We start from the raw sequence: 19,410 nt of genomic DNA on the forward strand, positions 1-19,410 counted from the left end.
ACTGGAGTGCCAATGTTCCCTTGTCTCGTTGGATGGCTTTGACAGATGCAGTGAGGTCAAAGATCGCTTGGACTTCGACTTCTTGGGTTTGTGGGGATTTCCAGACTTCTGCGATGACTTTGAATGAGACAACAAATGTCGAGAGGGGCTCTGTGAACGGTCCCGGGAACTCAAACTTTGCATAGTTGACAAACGTCAGGCAGCAAAGCGCTCAATGGATCACTCCCTCAGGGTCTTGTGGTGCATAGCGCAGCAGTCCTCACATGCCTTGGAGTCATGGCCCAGCTGCAGGCACCATAAAAACACCAAGCAAGACATCTGCTAGGAAAGGCCCCCACATAGTTTGAAATCAGATGGGTTCTTTTGTGCCATCCTCACACCGGGAGATGTAAAATCTCAAAAAAGAGAAGTTAAAGTCAGAAAAGTGTCAAAAAAGGACTGAGGTAGGTCAAACTGGATCAGCGTTATCTGGCTCGGAAAAGAAAGAAGGAAAGAATGCCATGTGGAGCCTTATAGGCATGGCACATGTCACTTTTAGACCAGACAACAGCGACAGAGCCGAACAATGCCAACCAGATACAGGCAGCCAAGGGTACTGCTCGAACATTTTCCAGATCCAGTACACTCTGACTCCAGGGTATAATCTAAATTAAGGAATCTGCGGCTAGAAATTACTATCAGATAAATACAAAATAACTTGCAACATTGTTCCAGTGCTGTGGTATCAATGATGTGCTTTTGTTCCACTTCAACAAATGTCACACGTTTAAAAAAATAATACCTTTGAATCATGTAAGCACTAAAAGTCAACTAGTCAAAAGTACATACTTAAGAGCAGAGGAAGTTTACAGTGCTAAAAGCAAATATGCTCATTTGTAAACTCTTGTCAGAGTGCTGCAAAATCTTTGCATCAGCATGAAATGCAAGTCGTTTCTAAAGAATCATTTTATGAATTTATACATTTTTGGCATAAAATTGTTTAGATTACTATTTGTAAATGGGCGCAATTATATTTTCTTCGGAGTAAAAAAATGAATTTTAGAGGGGCATTATTGTCAATAATATGTACTGTGGTGTTTTGCGGATTTGCAACTTAACACCATACCCATAAATCAAAAGAAAAGAAATGAGGCGTTAACAATAAGGGACAAACCCCCCAAAAAGGCAAGCTGTACAAGTGCATTCAACAATCCTTCTAAAGAAGCTATAGAGCCAAGAATAGAGAGCGGTAAAGGATGACTTACCAGGGCTTAATTCTACCAAGTAGGGAAGCTTCTCAAGAGGCACACTGCAACCATAGCCAGACCCATCATCTTTCTCCTTCCCTTTAAAAGGCTTGTTTTCTGTTAACGTCAAATTAGTCCGTAGATCATGGTCAGGAGGCTTTCTCTTGAGCTGGAACACAAGCTCTCCTAAAGAAAAAGAAAAGAAATAATGTTGGGCAAAAACACATGCAGGATGCTTCTGCTGCTCGCAGCACATTGGGTTTGCAATGAATATGTGGCAGATAAAAGAAAATCTTTTCTGTAATAGCCACATACAGGAATATCTATCCCTGCGCTGTGTAGATAAAAGTTGTTGACTTCAGTCTGACTGTTCACGACAAAACAGTACTATAGGAAGTGCAGATTAGGCACAGTTAATTTTGCTGAAAAGGAACATGTGGTCATCGCCCTTCATCTTGAAAAATTATTCACTGAATACAAAAAAAGAAAGAATCTATCATGTTAACTAGAGATAGACAACAGTATTGACCCCAGCCATTTATGGCTAATGCTCTCAATATGATACAAATTATTATGAGCCTCAGCATACGTTGGCCTTTTATAGTCCTATTGCACTAGGATGGGCTAACAAATCTTCAACTTGCAATGCCATACACTCTCACCTGCCTCTTGCACCAGGATACCAACATGCATATTCACCTTGTTCTATTCCCTTAAACGTTCCATGCAAAAGGATATCTCAGTTATTGCAACATCCCCGTCTTGAGAGCTGTCCAGACTGTATTCTGATTAAGTAAAGAGAGCAGTCCCATTTACTCACATTTTCTGCTAGGTATTTCATTGTACAATTCACACTGGCCATGTAAGATTACGCTACATTTTCCAGAATGTTATGCAACATTGGGTAATCATGAGGAGATGAACTATGCATACTGCTTAGTATATAAGCAATTTGATTGGTCCGGAAACTGTGCAATGGCAGCTGGGAGAAGAACAATGCAACCTGCGATCTGAGATGAGAGGAACAAAGAGACCGTGTTTCTTCGACAATTTACCTGAGAGCAGAGACTGGCAGAAAATTCACAGGCCTAAACTGTTAGATCAGTGTAACACCTGGGGTACTCATCATGCTCAGGAAGACAAATCCATGCTGCCACACCTCACAGTGCAAGTTAATGTCTTCTCGTGTGAACTTGGAGATGAATGAAAGTCACACCCTGGAATAATAGTATAAGAAACAACCTCCATTTTGTTTTGCTGACTGCTGTTGATTTTTTTGTGTTTGTGTTTTAACTCTGCACACAGGGACACTTCTGCCCAGTCCTACCGAATGTGGTTGGACTATTATTAAGAGGCAAAATTGCCTAATACCCAACTAGCACATTTAACATTCCTGTAGACCTAGTACATAGTGCAGGAAAATGCAAAAATCTAAAGTAAAGTTAGATGTCACATGTGGACTTCAGCACACAGTATGTCTTCTACCACGCTGACCAAAAAAAGGCTTCAGGCCTAAATGTATAGCCTGCTGCAGCAACTTTAAAATCTGCAGGCTAACATGTAAAAAAAAACCTTTAACAGGAAGGAACTCTTCTTTTAAACATTAAAAGTCGTCCTGAGTAAGCCCTGTACGCCATATGGTAGGGTGTCTAGTATTTAGAAGTGAAATATGTAAGAAGTTCATGTCGGTATGTTCCTACAGTGACTAGCCCACAAAAGCTATTTGGACTGTAAAGGGCTGCAACTGATCCTATGAGAAAAACTGGAGTGCAAATAAAATATTTTTGTTAACTTTGGTTTGGATTAAGCTACTGAAATGATTAAACCACAATATTGTAATATTAATGAAACATTCAAGTAAATGATGAAGTAAGATTTCTGATAAATATAGAGGAAAAGCAGCTTCTAAAAAGTTTGACTGCCTGCCAGAAGCTCCGGTGGGCAAATTAGATTTCACCTGCCAAGTGCTACCCTCTATCAGTGCTTTCCACTTAATGAGATGTGAAAATGTATTCCCGAGCAGAAACAATGCCTTATGTGTTGTCGAAGTGAGACATGAGTGAGAGATGTGGACTCGTCTCCGCTCAGGAAGGACAGCTTGGGGGGGTTCAGAAACTTGATTGAATTGAAACCGTCCAGGGTGAAGTGAGCCCATTTACAATGAAGTGTAAAGGAATACCTGTGGAAGAGAAGCATTTGTTTCTAGGGGCCATTGTACAGAGTCTGGCACGAGCCTGCTGGGAGGGGTAATGGTCCTAGAAACTGTTTTGTATGTTTGAGGAGAAAGGGACAGACCAATTCCTTAGAGACAGCCCTGGATGGGATATTAGCCACCTCCTAGGACAGAAGGGTTCCTCTATGTTGCATTTTACTCAGAATACTGCAAGGTGGGATAGTCTGAAATATGACATACAGGATGTGCTGCAAAAAGTAGGCAGGTGTGCCCCTGGGAATGTTTTCACACTGGTTCGGAAATATCCAGGTGTCACCCCATCCACTGCCTAGTGGACCTTACAGAAATGGCCCATCACCCCCAGGTCATCAGAACAGAAGAGGACTGGACCTCTTTGTGACCTGAGGGGCTGGAACTGCTTCCCATTGTATCCAGGACTTAAGAATGGACTCCAAGGGGCAGGTGGCTGAACTCTTATGTGGCTACAGGGACACTATAAACTGCAAGAAACCTATTTGCAGGATCGCAGCCTCTTGTCCCCATGCTATATGTACATGATATGACTGCTTCTTGACTTCCTTCCTCTTCTGTTTTGCAATTAGTAACTGATGCACAAATTGTTCCCTGTAGTGTATCAGATCATGATCTTATTGATATCAGTATTGACTTAAGACTCTCACGACCCCCACAATCTCCCTTGAGACTCTGTCTTCATTTAAAACTCCACAAGAGAAACATGTATTGTGTTCATACATAGAACTTCTCTTCAAAACAGTATTGAAGAAAGGCTTAGGTTAGGTTTCGAAAACAGCTCTTAAATTAACCACAAGACTGCTGGAACAGTCTCTCCTCAACAGATAACACCAAAGTGGAGTTGTATGACTTAATGCACGGCACCATTCCAACCAGTGTGTATCACAGCAAGACCGTGATCTAAGTTGCCAAGCCTGGATGGGTGAGGATTTCCTGAATCACAGTGAAAATTGTGTGTTATTTGTCACATAAGATTAGGGTTATCCGTTTGGACTTGAAAAGCACTAGATAAAGGTGAGATACATTTTAACGTTTAAAAATGTACAATATTCAAATTGTTTACTTTTTTTTCACATCACTGTACAACAGTGAATTCTGGAAGAGGTGATGCATTAATTCACTTTAGGGAGAAAATTACAAAAAACAATTTGATGGACAGAATGTAGATCAATGTCTTACATTCACCCCAGTACAAGGATCTGGGCCTAAATCCATCGTTGTTTGCACTCCACACCACCCTGGGTTAGATAATGGCTTTATGCAAATCAGCTCTGACCCTGTGCCCCATGGGAACAGTACAGTCAGAACTACACAGCCATATCTTTCCCAGACCGGAATCAAGCATCCGAGGACCGGACCGGTTTCGAGGTAACACCTCTCATCAGCCCGGCTAGCTTGACTCCAGTGGTGTGGAGGCTCTGGGACCCACGTCTGGGCTACCCCAGTACACTCAGGGAGAAAATTACAAAAAACAATTTGATGGACAGAATGTAGATCAATGTCTTACATTCACCCCAGTACAAGGATCTGGGCCTAAATCCATCGTTTTTTGCACTCCACACCACCCTGGGTTAGATAATGGCTTTATGCAAATCAGCTCTGACCCTGTGCCCCATGGGAACAGTTCAGTCCGAACTACACAGCCATATCTTTCCCAGACCGGAATCCAGCATCCGAGGACCGGACCGGTTTCGAGGTAACACCTCTCATCAGCCCGGCTAGCTTGACTCCAGTGGTGTGGAGGCTCTGGGACCCACGTCTGGGCTACCCCAGTACACTCAGGGAGAAAATTACAAAAACAATTTGATGGACAGAATGTAGATCAATGTCTTACATTCACCCCAGTACAAGGATCTGGGCCTAAATCCATCGTTTTTTGCACTCCACACCACCCTGGGTTAGATAATGGCTTTATGCAAATCAGCTCTGACCCTGTGCCCCATGGGAACAGTCCAGTCCGAACTACACAGCCATATCTTTCCCAGACCGGAATCAAGCATCCGAGGACCGGACCGGTTTCGAGGTAACACCTCTCATCAGCCCGGCTAGCTTGACTCCAGTGGTGTGGAGGCTCTGGGACCCACTTCTGGGCTACCCCAGTACACTCAGGGAGAAAATTACAAAAAACAATTTGATGGACAGAATGTAGATCAATGTCTTACATTCACCCCAGTACAAGGATCTGGGCCTAAATCCATCGTTTTTTGCACTCCACACCACCCTGGGTTAGATAATGGCTTTATGCAAATCAGCTCTGACCCTGTGCCTAATTCACTTTAGAGCTTACTTGAATGAATGTGTGGAAGAATATGTGTTATAAGTTAAGGAGGATGTAGGTACTTCCCAAGTCATCAGACCAAAACCTCGTCCGGTCCAACAAGCAAGTTGATTCAATAACTTGGGCTCATCTCCTTAATGACCGTGGCACTGAGCATATAGGCGTAACTTAAAGAAAGGCGAGTAATGCATGTAGGAGTACCAACCTAATTAAAAAGTCAAAATCTAACATCATAAAAATCCTGCAATCATTTGCTAAAATATAAGAGAACATTTTAATTGGAAACAATGCAAAAACAATTAAAATACAATAGGAGAGTATGAATTTTTACAGTTTTGAGGCAAAACATGTGCAAAGAAAATGTAAAATGGCAAGCATAAGTTGCTGTTTGCAGTGCACCATGACCTACATGCAATTTCATGCTGACTGCAAGTAGGGTATTTCATATAAACCAAGCAGGTCAAAATTTTTGCCGCCCGACTTAGTTCTGAAAAGGAAGTCAAACTCCTCCAGCGTGGAAAGGTAGAAGGATGCATCCATAAAAGTCCTCTTGACGTTGGATAGCTGTTGCTTGAAGCTGCAGTGTAGCCGTTGATTTTGGCAGGAAAAGCTCTGAGTGGGAAAATTCTAAACTTTCACCCTCAGAAGTCCTATGATACTTTTTGCTCCTTGCCCGGTCAAGAGTTCTACCTTTCGATTTAGTCTGTTTTTTGAAGCTCAAAATCTTCCAGTAGTCCAGTAGGGCAAGCCTGGAAGTTGTATCAAATGAAGCCCTCTCAACATTGAACACTGTTGCCTCCAGCTCCTGAGGTCTTGGTAGTCCAAAAATGTTTTAGGTCCCAAGCTTGCAGACTTCTGAAACAGTTCCTCTTGGTCATTTCTGTGGCTCCTAGGACCTCAGGGACAGCACTTCGGGTCCAGGAGTTACACCAGCATAGGCCACTAGCAGGATCCAGTCCAGGTCCAGTTGCTACTGGTCAGCTGCAATCCAGAAAATAGGCTTCTTGTAGTTTATAGTGTCCCTGTAGCCACATAAGAGTTCAGCCACCTGACCCTTGTAGTCCATTCTTAAGTCCTGGATACAATGGGAAGCAGGTCCAGGTTTTATAGATTCACAGTTTTTCTGAATAGGTTTTATACTCTTGATTTTCATGAATTTACACTAGGGATTTTAGTACTGAATGTATATCTTTATTTTTTGGGAAGATAATTTTTTTATTCTTGTTGTATCAATCGCTTTATCAATGTTTCAAACAGTGATTATGGGACTAAATGTTGTTTTGTGCTCTTTGATGTCTATTTGTTTCCCTTCTCAATATTCTGCATCTTTTATTTCATTGTATATTTTATTCATGAACATGTTTTTCTGTTTTTGGACTGATTTGTGGAATTTATTAAATGTTTATGTACTTTAGAAAAACGTTTAATAAAGAATTGTGATAAACAAAAATTAGGATGGCCTTAACAAACATACAGCACAAAAAAAGGGAAAATAAGAAGTTTTTAAGGCCCAGTGCCTCAGTCTTTCTACTGTTTTGTCAGTGGGCTAGTTTTTAGGTCGAGCTCGACGTGCAATCAATGCGAAGCATTGATTGTTGAGATCGACAACTATTGTCACCCGTTTCTGGGAATGTAGACACGAGTCAGACGCGCACTTTTCCATTCTCAGTTTTGACCGCGGGGAGCGCGCCTCTGAGACGCGCTTGCGCAGACGCACACACAGCCCCTGCTTTCGCTTGGCTCGTATGCACTAACGGCGCACACACACACACACACAGCCAGCCCCCACCCCCCTGCGCGCGCACACACACGCGCGCACGCATACACACGCTGCCGCCCCCCCTGCACACACACACACACACACACACAGACACGCATAGACACGCACGCATACACACGCCGCTGCCCCCTACCCCCCCTGCACACACACACCCCCCCCGCCCCCCCTTACAACTAAGCCCCACTCACCTCATCGCCGCCACTCCTGACTTCTGCAGCCACCGCGGAGTACCGCGTCACCAATGCTGCTCTCTGGCACTCCGTGGATGCTGGCTTCACGCAGAAGGCGGAAGTCCCGCCCCACGACCGGCTTCACGCTGCCGAACTTCCGGTTGTTAGTTTGCCTATGCTGTAGAAGTTCTATGCATTGGGGTTCGTGCATATTGGGTTGTCTTCTGAAACCTGGTAATTTGGGATGTTGGGGTACAGGGATGCCTTGCGCTGTGGTTCGGAGTAAACAGGTGGGTGTTTTAGGATGTGTCCTAAGCTCGTGCACGTCAGGCTGCTGGGGAACAGTTGAGCGTTGAATCGTGTGCTCGAGGCTTTAAATCAGTGCAGCATTAGCAAGAAACGCCACCACTGCGGGCCCTGGAAGCTTCCGGAATGGCGTCTCTCAATATAGCCAGCACAAAGCCGCGCTTTAAGTGCAGCCTTGAAGGCGCTCCACTCACGCGTGCCCCCGCCCCCCTTCGCCAGGTGCCGCTGCCCAGGGTCACGCCTGACATGCCCCTGACACCTATTCACCGCGTCCAATGGAAAGACCACTGCTTCCTTCGTCGCAGGCAATTATTTCCCCCCTTATTTTCAGAAACCATAGAATTGCAATCATTCCGTTACTTTTATAGCGCTGCGCTGGTACAAGCCGCATAGGGTTTTATGAATGCAGCTAAATTATATATTCCCTCCTCCTCCTCGCTCTCTCTAGCTCTCCGTCTCTCCCACGCACCCCTGCCTCCAACAGCTCTCTCCGACTCCCACTCACCCTCTCCTCTCCCTTCCTGACTCTCTCTCTTGCTCATTCCACCGATCACACGCGCTCACCGCCCCCAACCTGTCCACCTCCTCCAGCCCCCACTCGTGCTCTTTCTCTATCATTGTGGTTTGCTCTAAACATGGCAGGAACTCAAAGCCACAAATCTTTAAACATAAATTCACCGGCACACACAGACAAGTAAAATGCATGCACACACAACGACTTGTCACACACAGGCAATTATAAATACATTCAGTCATACATATGCTAACATGCAACCCACACCATGCACAGTTACCCCAATACGCACACACACAAGCACAAACCCACACGTTCATGCAGTTATTCATTACTGGTACATATATGACCGCACAAGCACTCACGCACATATGAGCTAATTCAGACATGTACAGATATATAAAAAATAAAGCAAAGACAGACAGATACATGTAACAATTGACATAACGTGCACACAAGCACTCACCCACAGACAACAAACGGAGACACAAACAGAGAAAACACAAAATACAGACATATGATTCCATAGATAAACAGCAACCGTTGCTGTTTATCTATGCTGCAACACACACATGCAACCGCAAGCAGACCTACACTACAGCACATCACAAAGTGTGTTATATTATGGAATGCTCTGAGCGTGTTTTTATAGTACATTTCCACCCCAGCATCAATCTGCGCAGCCATTCAACAACAGCTGGTTCAAATATGTTCTCTCAATGTTTCAAACTTTATTACAAATATCACCAAAAGATGTTAATATTTCACTTCTGTTCTTGGATTTTCGTCACAATAAAATACACTGAACATAATCTTCACAAAAGTTATTTACAAAAGTTTAAGCTATTGCCATTATAAGGAATATGCTACTTACCAGTATGCATCTGTTCTTGGCATAGAGGGCTGCGGAGGGGTACATTATGAATAGATCGCCATCTGGTGTTGGGCTCGGATGATTGCACTTGTTTTTCTCTTGGAGAAGTCTTTTGTCGTCACAAGACTGGTGACTCCTCCTTTGGGTGCTAGTGCGCATGGGCATCGGCTCCATCCTTAGATTATTTTGCCATAGTAGGGTTAGATGGGGTAGTATGATAGAATACAGATAGAAATGCCCATGTAAGTGTATCTAAATAAGATAGTGTTGGAACAGACACAGGTTTCCGGGGAGGCTGGGAGGGCATGTACCACTCTGCAGCCCTCTATGCCAAGAACAGATGCATACTGGTAAGTAGCATATTCTGTTCGAGGCATATGGGCTGCAGATGGTACATTATGAATAGACTATACAGCAGTTATCTCCCTAGCGGTGGTCACCAGTGTCTGTTTCAACAGTCTGAAATAAAGTCTTTAGTACAACTTGTCCCACTCTAGCCTGTTGTGTTGCCTGCACATCTACACAGTAGTGTTTTGTGAAGGTATGCGGTGTAACCCAGGTAGCTGCTTTGCATATGTCATCTAAGGGAATGTTTCCTAAGAATGCCATAGATGCTCCTAGTTTACGTGTAGTGAGCTCTAGGAGGAACAGTTAATGTCCTCTTTGCTTTTAAGTAGCATATTTGTATACATTTTACAATCCACCTGGCAATGCCTGCTTTAGAGATAGGACTGCCCTTATGTGTAGGAGAAAACGCTACAAATAGTTGTTTTGTCTTTCTGAAAGTTTGTGTTCTTTATATGTAGTACAATATAGCCCTTCTGACATCTAATGTATGTAGGGCTCTTTCTGCTACCGTCTGTGGTTTTGGAAAGAAGACTGGTAGTTCCACTGGCTGATTGATGTGGAATGCTGAAATTACTTTAGGCAAGAATTTTGGGTTTGTTATAAGAACCACTTTATTTTGGTGTAACTGCAGAAATGGTTCTTGTATTGTAAATGCTTGCAATTCACTTACTCTTCTGAGTGAAGTAATAGCTATAAGAAAGGCCACCTTCCATGTGAGGAAAAACTGATAATGTCCTTCTACTACAAACCTGAGGTATTTTATGTGGGCTTTGTGAATTGGGATGTGAAGCGTCTTTTAGATCCAGTGTAGAAAGAAAGTCCCCTTTCTTCAGTAAAGGAAGTACTTGTTGGAGCGTGACCATGTGGAAATGTTCCGAGTTTATGTATGCATTGAGAGATCTGAGGTCTAAGATTGGTCTTAGAGACCCGTCTTTTTTGGGGATTAGGAAGTATAGAGAGTATACTCCTGTCCCTTGCTGATGTTTTGGAACCTTCTCTATGGCATGCTTTTGTAGCAGTGATAGTACTTCTTGTTTTAACAATGTTAGATGATCTTGACTCATTGGACGCTGTCTGGGGGAGGATGTTTGGTGGGGTAGCTGTGAGTTCCAGGCAATAACCATGTTGGATAATCTGTCTCACCCACCTGTCTGATGTGATGTTTTCCCAGACAGGTAGGAACTGTGATAAACGTCCCCCGACCGGTGTTATATGGTCTGGGGGGAGTTGTATTAAGTCACTGTTTTGGGGTTGGGGAGTTGTGGTTGTTATTTCCGTGACCTTTACCCTTGTTGTTGTTACCTCTGTAACTGCCTCTTGAATTACCTCTGGGTGATGTTGGTGTAAATGAGGTAGATTGTTGGCTTGTGCCTGTATTTTTTGACCCCCTTCTATAGGTGGACCTACGAAAGGAACCCCTTTGAGTGGGCTGTTGTAATGCTCCCATTGATTTAGCAGTTTGTGTCTTTTTTCATCTTTTCTAAAGTCTCATCTGTACCTGAGCCGAAAAGTGTTTTTTGGTCAAAAGGTTGGTTCAATAAAGATGTTTGTACTTCTTGTTTGAACCCTGAGACCCTAAGCCATGTATGTCTTCTTAACATGATACTGGTGTTGATGGATCTTGCTGCAGTGTCTGTTGCGTCTAATGTGCACTTAATGGAAGTGTTAGTTATTATCTTCCCTTCCTGTATAAGCTGGTCTGCCCTTTTTTGATGTTCCTTAGGGAGATGTGTGATGAGTTTTTCTAACTCATCATAATGCGCTCTATCATAGCGTGCAAGTAGCGCTTGTGTATTAGCTATGCGCCAGCTGTTTGCTGCTTGGGATGCTACCCTTTTGCCTGATGCATCTATTAGCTTGGACTCCTTATCAGGAGTAGGAGCTTCTCCTGTAGATAATGAATTTGCTCTTTTACGAGCGTTTGTAACTACAAGCGAGTCCAGAGGTACTTGTCCTTTGATTAATATTGGGTCCTTTGGGGCTGCCTTATATTTTTTATCAATTCTTGGGTTTAATACCCTAGCCCTCACAAGGTCTTTGAATATGTCTGTTGTGTGATTGAGAAGACCCTTTAGCATAGGTAGTGTGCCTGGTGTTCTTTGTGCAGCAGGTAGCGTTTCTAAAAGGAAATCCTCTTTTTGAGGTTCTGTATGTAAATCTACCTTATGGTATTTAGCTGCCCTATTAATCAACTGCACAAAACCTGTATTATCATCAGGTGGTGAAGGTTTTGAGGGGTATAATTGTGGGTCGTTATCATCGTCTGACCCCCCCCCCCCCCCCCAGCGCCTTGAGACCCTACGGGTATGTAGCGCGCTTTACAAGTGTCACTGATTGATTGATTGATCATAATTTTCCCATGGGTCTTCCTCATCTAGGATAGTGTCGTCATCTCCATGAGGTTCTCCCTCCCCTGTATCACTGTCTACATCTGTTTGAGGTGTAGATGGTCTTGGTGTAGAAGGTGGAGGAATAGCTGGCCTAGTGTGAGGAATAGGAGAAGAGGGTGTGTCTCTAGGCTGAGGAGAAAGGGGAGCAGTTGTATTTGTCCCCATTGTTCTCTTTTTAGGAGGAAGAGCTTTGTCATCTAGTTCATTCTTCCTCTTTTTTGGTGATTTTGTCACCACTTTGCCAGTTTGCGGATGGATAAACAAAGTCTTTTGTTTTGGATCTGTCTGCTGCTCTTGTGTCGGTACCGAAGTTTTTGGTTCCGAAAGGTGCCTTTGCTTCTGACCGTCAATGTTCTGTGTTTTCGGCACCGAGAATTTGCTCGATTCCGATTTTTTCGGTGTCGAGTAAGTCTTCGACGTCGACGTCGAAGCATGTTTCGGTTTCGACATGTTTCGATGCCGAGTTTTCCTTTGTATGGAGCTTCGGTGTCTATGTCGACCGTTTCTCGGATCCGACATGGTGGGAGGCCGAGAGTTTCGGTTTCTGTTTCGGTTTCGTTGCCGGGCCCGAAGGCGGGGCGTCGGAAACTTTCTTCGGTGGCCTGACTGGGCTCGAAGGAGGGGTCGGTACCACACTGGGTCGGTTATTTGGTAAGGGGACGTTGTCACTCACGGTTTGTTGTACACGATTTTCTCGACATCAGACTCGTCCCCTTTCGACCCCGATTCGTCTTCATGTTCCTCTTCTTCTTCTTCGAGGTGCTGGTCCTCGAACAGCTCCGGGATTGCCTAAGACTGCATTCTTGAAACCTCGTGTCTTCGGGCTCGACGGTTTCTAATCGTCGACTTGAGAGAATGCTGCGCAGGCTTCGCAGTCCCTGGATTCGTGTTCAGGCGATAGGCAGAGATTGCATACCTCGTGTAGGTCCTTGTGTGGGAACTTAGCACCACACGTTGGACATCTCTTAAATGGAGTCCTTTCCATGGACTCCTGGCTGGACTACGTCGAGAAAGGCCTCCCGGTCTTGTCGACGTAGAAGAAAATGTTTATTGTTGGAGTTGAAACGGGTCGGAATGGAAATGAAATCTCGTTCGATAACAATACCGTCGAATTGGAAAGGGAATACGCGCCGAAATATCACTTTTTCTCAAAGTCAATCCGGAGCGCTTCGATCCTCATCCAAACCCGATGGCGGAAAAAAACAATCTATGGATGGAGCCGATGCCCATGCGTACTAGCACCCAAAGGAGGAGTCACCAGTCTCGTGACGACGAAAGACTTCTCCAAGAGAAAAACAAGTGCAATCATCCGAGCCCAACACCAGATGGCGATCTATTCATAATGTACCATCTGCAGCCCATATGCATCGAACATTAAAATCCCTTTTATTTAAGTATTAATTATTTTAAAAAATTAAAAGCCATTGTAATTTGTAATATTAATACAGCTAAGTCACGTAAATACAAAACATGTTGCATTACAAATGCTATAGGTGTCACATTTGCGAAAGTTATAACTATTGGCATTGTAAATGACAAAGCTATTAATTTAGCTATTTTCAAAACCAATACATAAATAAAAAAAATGTCGATTCGATTTGAAAGCTTTATTCGATCATTCAATAAACAATCATAAAAGCACACAAAATATTACATACATCACCAATAAAAATTATTAAAACAGTTCATGTAAAATACAAGATTTGGTACAGTTGCACGAAGGGGAGGGGTAAGATCGGTATAGCAGCAATTAATACAGGAAAGGGTATATGCACAATTGGGTCGTAAATTCCATGCTTTTCCTAGCGGTCACTGATTTTAGAATAAAAATTGCAGTATGAAAGCAGACATCCGTAACATCAAGAGCAAATAGAAGTCTCATAGCAGTTGTAACAGAAGACACAGAGTATTTCATAAAAAGGGGTTTGAGATAAGCAATACGAAGATGTAAATACAAGGGGCAGATTAGCAAAACGTGCAACGTGCTCGGTTTAGAAGTTCTGTCACATGGGCAGGGTGTTGTCGTATGTTTTTTCATCAGGGGGAAAGCCACCAGGTTATGAACCATGCCCAATCTCAACCGAATAAGAACATACTGGTGAGATTGCTTAGTGACTACTTTTAAATATTTGGAAAAGCCATGACCTGCCAAGTTGTTGGAATTGTAAAATAAATGTGTAGTGAACCGGCAACTGGCTTCTCTACGTAGTTTAGCTTTATCCCCCAAAAAGACAAGTTTGCGTTCCTGTTTTGAGATGTTAGTGGCGCTGACTGGGTCCACAAAGACATCCAAACCAAGCACGTGTTTATATGAAGTCAAGACATATTTGAGCCAAGGGATCTGGCTAAATGTATCCAGGCGGAAGCAATCTTTTAATATTCTCCTGGTAAAACCAGTTTCGTCCTTGGCCCAAATGGACCTCCAGGCCATAAGGGGTCTCAGTCCTGTTAAGTCGGTCAAATATTCCAACCCCACCTCATTGTGAACCAGCTCATTTGAGGCCGACGTTGGAAGACAAAGAAGTCTCTTTAAAAAGACATTTTCGACAACTTGCAAATCCCCTTGTTGGCAATGTCCCCAGACGACCGACCCATAGAGTGCCACTGAAGCACATCTATGTCGGTATACATTTAACATATCTAGTGGACGCCGACTACCTAGTTTAGAAGAAAATCTAAAAACCCCTGAGGCCCCCTTACCCATCTATGCCTTAATATTAAGAATCTCAGGTGCCCAAGTGCCACTGCTACTGAATGTAATTCCAAGGTAGCAGACTGTATCCACCACTTCGATTGTGTGATCCCTAAACTTGAATGGTCTCAGCTTTTTCACCTTTTTCCCGCAAGCCATAATAAAAGTTTTGGAATTATTAATTTTAAGTTTCCTCCCCTTTATAAAATCGAAGAAACAATTCATTAATCTCTGCAGACCTACTGGTGTTCTAGAAAGTAGGACAGTATCGTCTGCATATAGCAGTACCGGGATCGCTTGGCCCTCAACTTGGGGTGTATCAGCTTGGACCATCTTCAGCTCGGAATCCATGGCATTTATGAAAAGGGAGAAAAGTAGTGGGGCTAAAACACAACCTTGCCTGATTCCAGATTTGACCTTAATCTTCCTAGTACATTCCCCCGCTTGGCCGAAACTGATCTGGGCTGACAGCTTATTATATAATCTGGCCAGGAAATAAATAATTGCAGCAGGGGCTCCCAATTCAAGCAATGTGGACCACAGTAAAGCATGATCCACCAGGTCGAAAGCGCTGGAAAGATCAGCAAAGCAGAGGAATAAAGAGCCCTGCTTGGCTTTAGTGTATTTGCCAATAATTAATTCTAGATTGATACACTGCTCGATAGTGCCAAGGCCCTTGCGGAATCCAAATTGGGAATCCGCGAGGATACCATTAGCCTCGGCCCATTCTCCCAGACGTAATAAAAGAACCCTACTCATTATCTTTAACGATGAATCAAGAAGGGAGATAGGGCGGTAGTTCTTAGCCTCTCCTCTATCTCCCTTCTTGTAGATCGGTAATATTATGGACTCACCCCAGGTAGATGGGGTACTTTCCTTTACAGATGCATTAAAAACCTGAGTCAGGAGGGGACTCCATAATGATAGGTCCGTTTTATACAGGTCAACCGGGACCCCATCTGGTCCTGGGGCTTTTCCTCCCTTACTATTCCGGATAGCCTTGTCGACTTCAAGCAGTGTAATCTCGAGGGGTAGTTTGGGCCCAATAATTTCAGCACTGGAACTTATAGAGTCCTCCGGGTCAAAGATTCCGGTGAAGTATTAAACCCAGCTCTCCTCGCGAACCTGGGCAGTTAAAACAGGAAATTCCTCCTTTTGGAGGAAGGGACTGTTGACGGTGCTCCAAAAAAGCTTACTATCTCGAAGCTCCGCCGCTTTTGTCAAGTTGTCCAATGCTTCTTCCCTTAATTCCTGTTTTCTATGATTCAGATGGTATTTGTAGGTTGCCCTAAGATGTTTAATGGCTTCCCTGTCCCTAGGGTGGTTTGAGAGGGCTTTCTTAAGCTCTAATAGAGATTTCGTACAGGCTCTGTCAAACCAGCCTACGGCAGCCCTCTTATTATTAACATTAGTGATGGTGAGAGTCCTTTTTATAATAACGTTAAGTTTTTCAAATTCAGTGACAGTACATGATGGAACAGCATCATCATCTAAACAACGTTGCAGCTCTTGGAAACTGGCTACCACGATTTTACGCAGTAACTTTTCAGAATTGTCTCCACACCTTTTGATCCTAATACCATTCTGCCTACTAGGTATTATTTCAGCAACAGTCCCGCACCTGACTATAGACTTTGTCCCCATATAGATGTCGACATAGTGATGGCATTATGGTCGCTAAGGCCTAAATCAACAATTTCGGGTATAGTACAATGAGGGCTGATTTTAACTGAAACTAACAGATAGTCAATTACAGATGCAGAAATCCTCCCTACAAAAGTCGGTATAATGTTACCTTCGCTATCGTCAGCTGGCTGATATATTAACAAATCAAAGTTGAGCATAAATGTATTAACCCCTTAGGTGCTGCGCACGTTCTGCGGCCGATGGCACCAGTACCTCCGTAGTGCTGCCGTCGGCCGTTGAACGTTCTAACCTCACCTGCGCAATGGAACGTCCAGCACTGGAGCTGGACGTTCCATAGCAGCTATGAGGTTAAGGGAGTCACCATAAGTTGTGTGGACAAAATGGGCCCGGTCCTCCCCATTTGCCCCATCAAAACCACATGCATTTGTAAATGAATGAGGGCATGTACGGATAATAAAATCCCCTCCCCATATGATATCATAAGGGTTATGGATAGCCCTACCAATTTTCATAACAGTCTCTAGTTCATTAACAACACAGGTGCTAGAAGGATCAAACACATTGTTATAATGGTTAATGAGAAAAATATCTCGACCCCCACTTTGCTCCAGCCATAGTACTTGCGAATGGGATCCGATGGTGGTATGGGATTTCACTCTGGCTGGAAAATTAACGGACAGTAGAATAACCAGCCCGCCTTTTGCCCTGCCCATAATGGATTCTTGGGCAAGACAATTATAGGACACAAATCCATCAAAATGTATCTCGGCCGTAGACCATGTTTCTTGAAGGCAAAGGATGTCACAATTAGTAATGGACTCCCTCCAGCCAAGAGACTCCTCCTTCTGACGCCAACCGGCGATATTCCAGCTCATTAATTTATAACCAAGTTCACAGGGGGCAATCTCTGGGACCAGGGGATCCCTTGCGGGTACTAGATTTAATGACAACTCCTCCTTAGGATTATTAGCAGTGGGGACCGATGAATGAAATAGATCCGGATGAACTACATCCACCGTAAAATACTCCAAGGAGTTAGTGGTAGTAGGGGCCAATAAATGAATTATCCCCGGTGGGGCTATAACTAGGCAGGTAATCCACAGGGGTAATTCCATAGGGCTCATCAGATCCAACCGTTATTATTTTACTCACGTCGGATGATCCCTCCCTTAACGGTAGTTGGGCAGCTGAGGGTAGTCAGTCAACTGCATCCAGACAACTGAACCAGTTATCGGCAGTTCAGACGGGCCATGAAGACCTTTTTATTTGTTTAGTTTTTTTTGCTGTGGTCTATTCTTATGAGTTTCTTTAGTGTTGTGTTGTGCTTGCCTTGTCAAAGCGCCAGGACGCCCCTTTGCTGGGGCAGCTGTGCGCGGTATAAGTAAAAATAACATAACATAATCACAGAAGGGAGCGTTCAAGGGCATGGGAACCGGTCTTACATCATGTCTTCTATTTCTGCCGCTCCGCTCAACCCTGATCCAGTCATCCCTTCCTCTTCCATAGGTCATACAATTAGGTGGGAAAAAGAAGGACAATGGGAGAGTCTGGATGGTGGAGTCAAAAGATCTATTAAAGCCAGCACAGATATGGGAAACAGTTCTGGGGTCTCTAAAGTTTACGGTTATACAGTCCCCCATTATGGTCTTAACTGTTTTACCCAGCCAAGGCACCCTTCTTACCCTGATGATTTCATTATGTAAATGGGCTGGTAGAGGTCTATTCCAGTTTAGCCACCTCACTACCTTGCTTTTTAGGGAACTAAGTTTCTTCTTCCCCTTCTTCCAGAGCGGGTGCTCCCGCCAAGACCACCATGAAGCGATTAGCTTCAGGTGGAAGGTCTGGTAAGCGTGGTCTGGAGGCTCTATACTCTTTGACTAGGGCCGGTGGGCCTTGTTGACCGAGATCTATTTTCCCTTGGGCACAACTATCCCCTGGTAGGGGTGCAGATGTCAGCTTAGGTGGTACCTGGTTCACCGGATTAGGACCTGAAAGACCAGAGGGTCTACAGTTATGGATTTGGGCCCCGGCGTCTACTTGAGCGACAGGTCCCCCGGGTTGGGATACAAGGGCAAGAGTAGCACTCGGCTTACAGGGTTTATTAGGGTTCGCTAGTATGGCAGATGTAACCTTCTCTATATTAGTCAATCGTAGTTCAATTTGCTCCAGTTTGGCTTCTAGGGGGAATAAAATAGATTTAAATAAAGCTCCCAAGCTTTCGATTGATAAATCATTGCCAGGCTGGTTAATGGATGGAGATTGGGTTAAAACAACAGACCCATTTGTAGGAACTATTTGCCCCTCGGATGGAATTGATTGGGAGTTACTGTCATGTCGTAGCTTAGCTGATTTAGCCTTGCTTCCATCTTTCGTATTATAAGCCCTCTTTCTTTTAGAGATAGCTCCTTCTTTAACCCCCTGTGGCAAAGTATTATTAGTAGTAACACCAAAATCAGAGGGAGTAGATGCATGATTATCAAGAATTAGGTTAATTTCAGGCAGGATCTCATTAACTAAAATGTCCAAGTCCTGTGTAACATGTTCATCCCCTTCGGGAATAGTGTCTTGGCCTGCCACACAGGGAGCTGCGATAACAGTATCCAAATACCTTTCTGGCGTTTTGGCATTAGCAATAGTCCCCAGAGAAGATCTTTTTATAGCCGATATTTCTTGAGACAAACGTTTTTCCAGGACAGTAATTTCAGTGTCAATAATAGAGTTAGCTCTGATCAAAAAATGTTCCATACCTCCCACTGCAGACCCTCAGGCTGTCGACAACTTACCCGTGGTTTTGCGTCCAGCCATAGTTTACGGAGTTAGCAGGTAAAAGTTCGATAACCAAAGTAAGAGGGGTGGGCCCGGACCGGTCTAGGCCGGGCAAAAACGGGCCCGCCCTTGGCCCGGGCTTCGCCCCGTGCTCCATCCCGCGCGCGTGCGCAGTTGCGGGCTGACCTATATACAGGGGAGGGGGTGGGGCGG

At 44.1% G+C, this 19,410-nt stretch overlaps 1 protein-coding gene across 18 annotated transcripts in view; it reads right to left on the bottom strand.

The window, feature by feature from the left end:
* The window catches only part of AFDN (afadin, adherens junction formation factor), a 2,152,715-nt gene that overhangs the window by 1,726,434 nt on the left and 406,871 nt on the right, over window positions 1-19,410 (bottom strand). For all 18 annotated transcript variants that reach the window (XM_086927064.1, XM_086927054.1, XM_086927053.1 and 15 more), the window contains exon 8: window positions 1,245-1,412. In XM_086927064.1, the coding sequence (XP_086783190.1) occupies window positions 1,245-1,412 (168 nt within the window). The remainder of the gene's footprint in view (window positions 1-1,244; window positions 1,413-19,410) is intronic.

This window comes from Lissotriton vulgaris, chromosome 6, assembly GCF_964263255.1.
Source record: "Lissotriton vulgaris chromosome 6, aLisVul1.2, whole genome shotgun sequence".
In the NCBI taxonomy this organism is placed as follows: Eukaryota; Metazoa; Chordata; class Amphibia; order Caudata; family Salamandridae; genus Lissotriton; species Lissotriton vulgaris.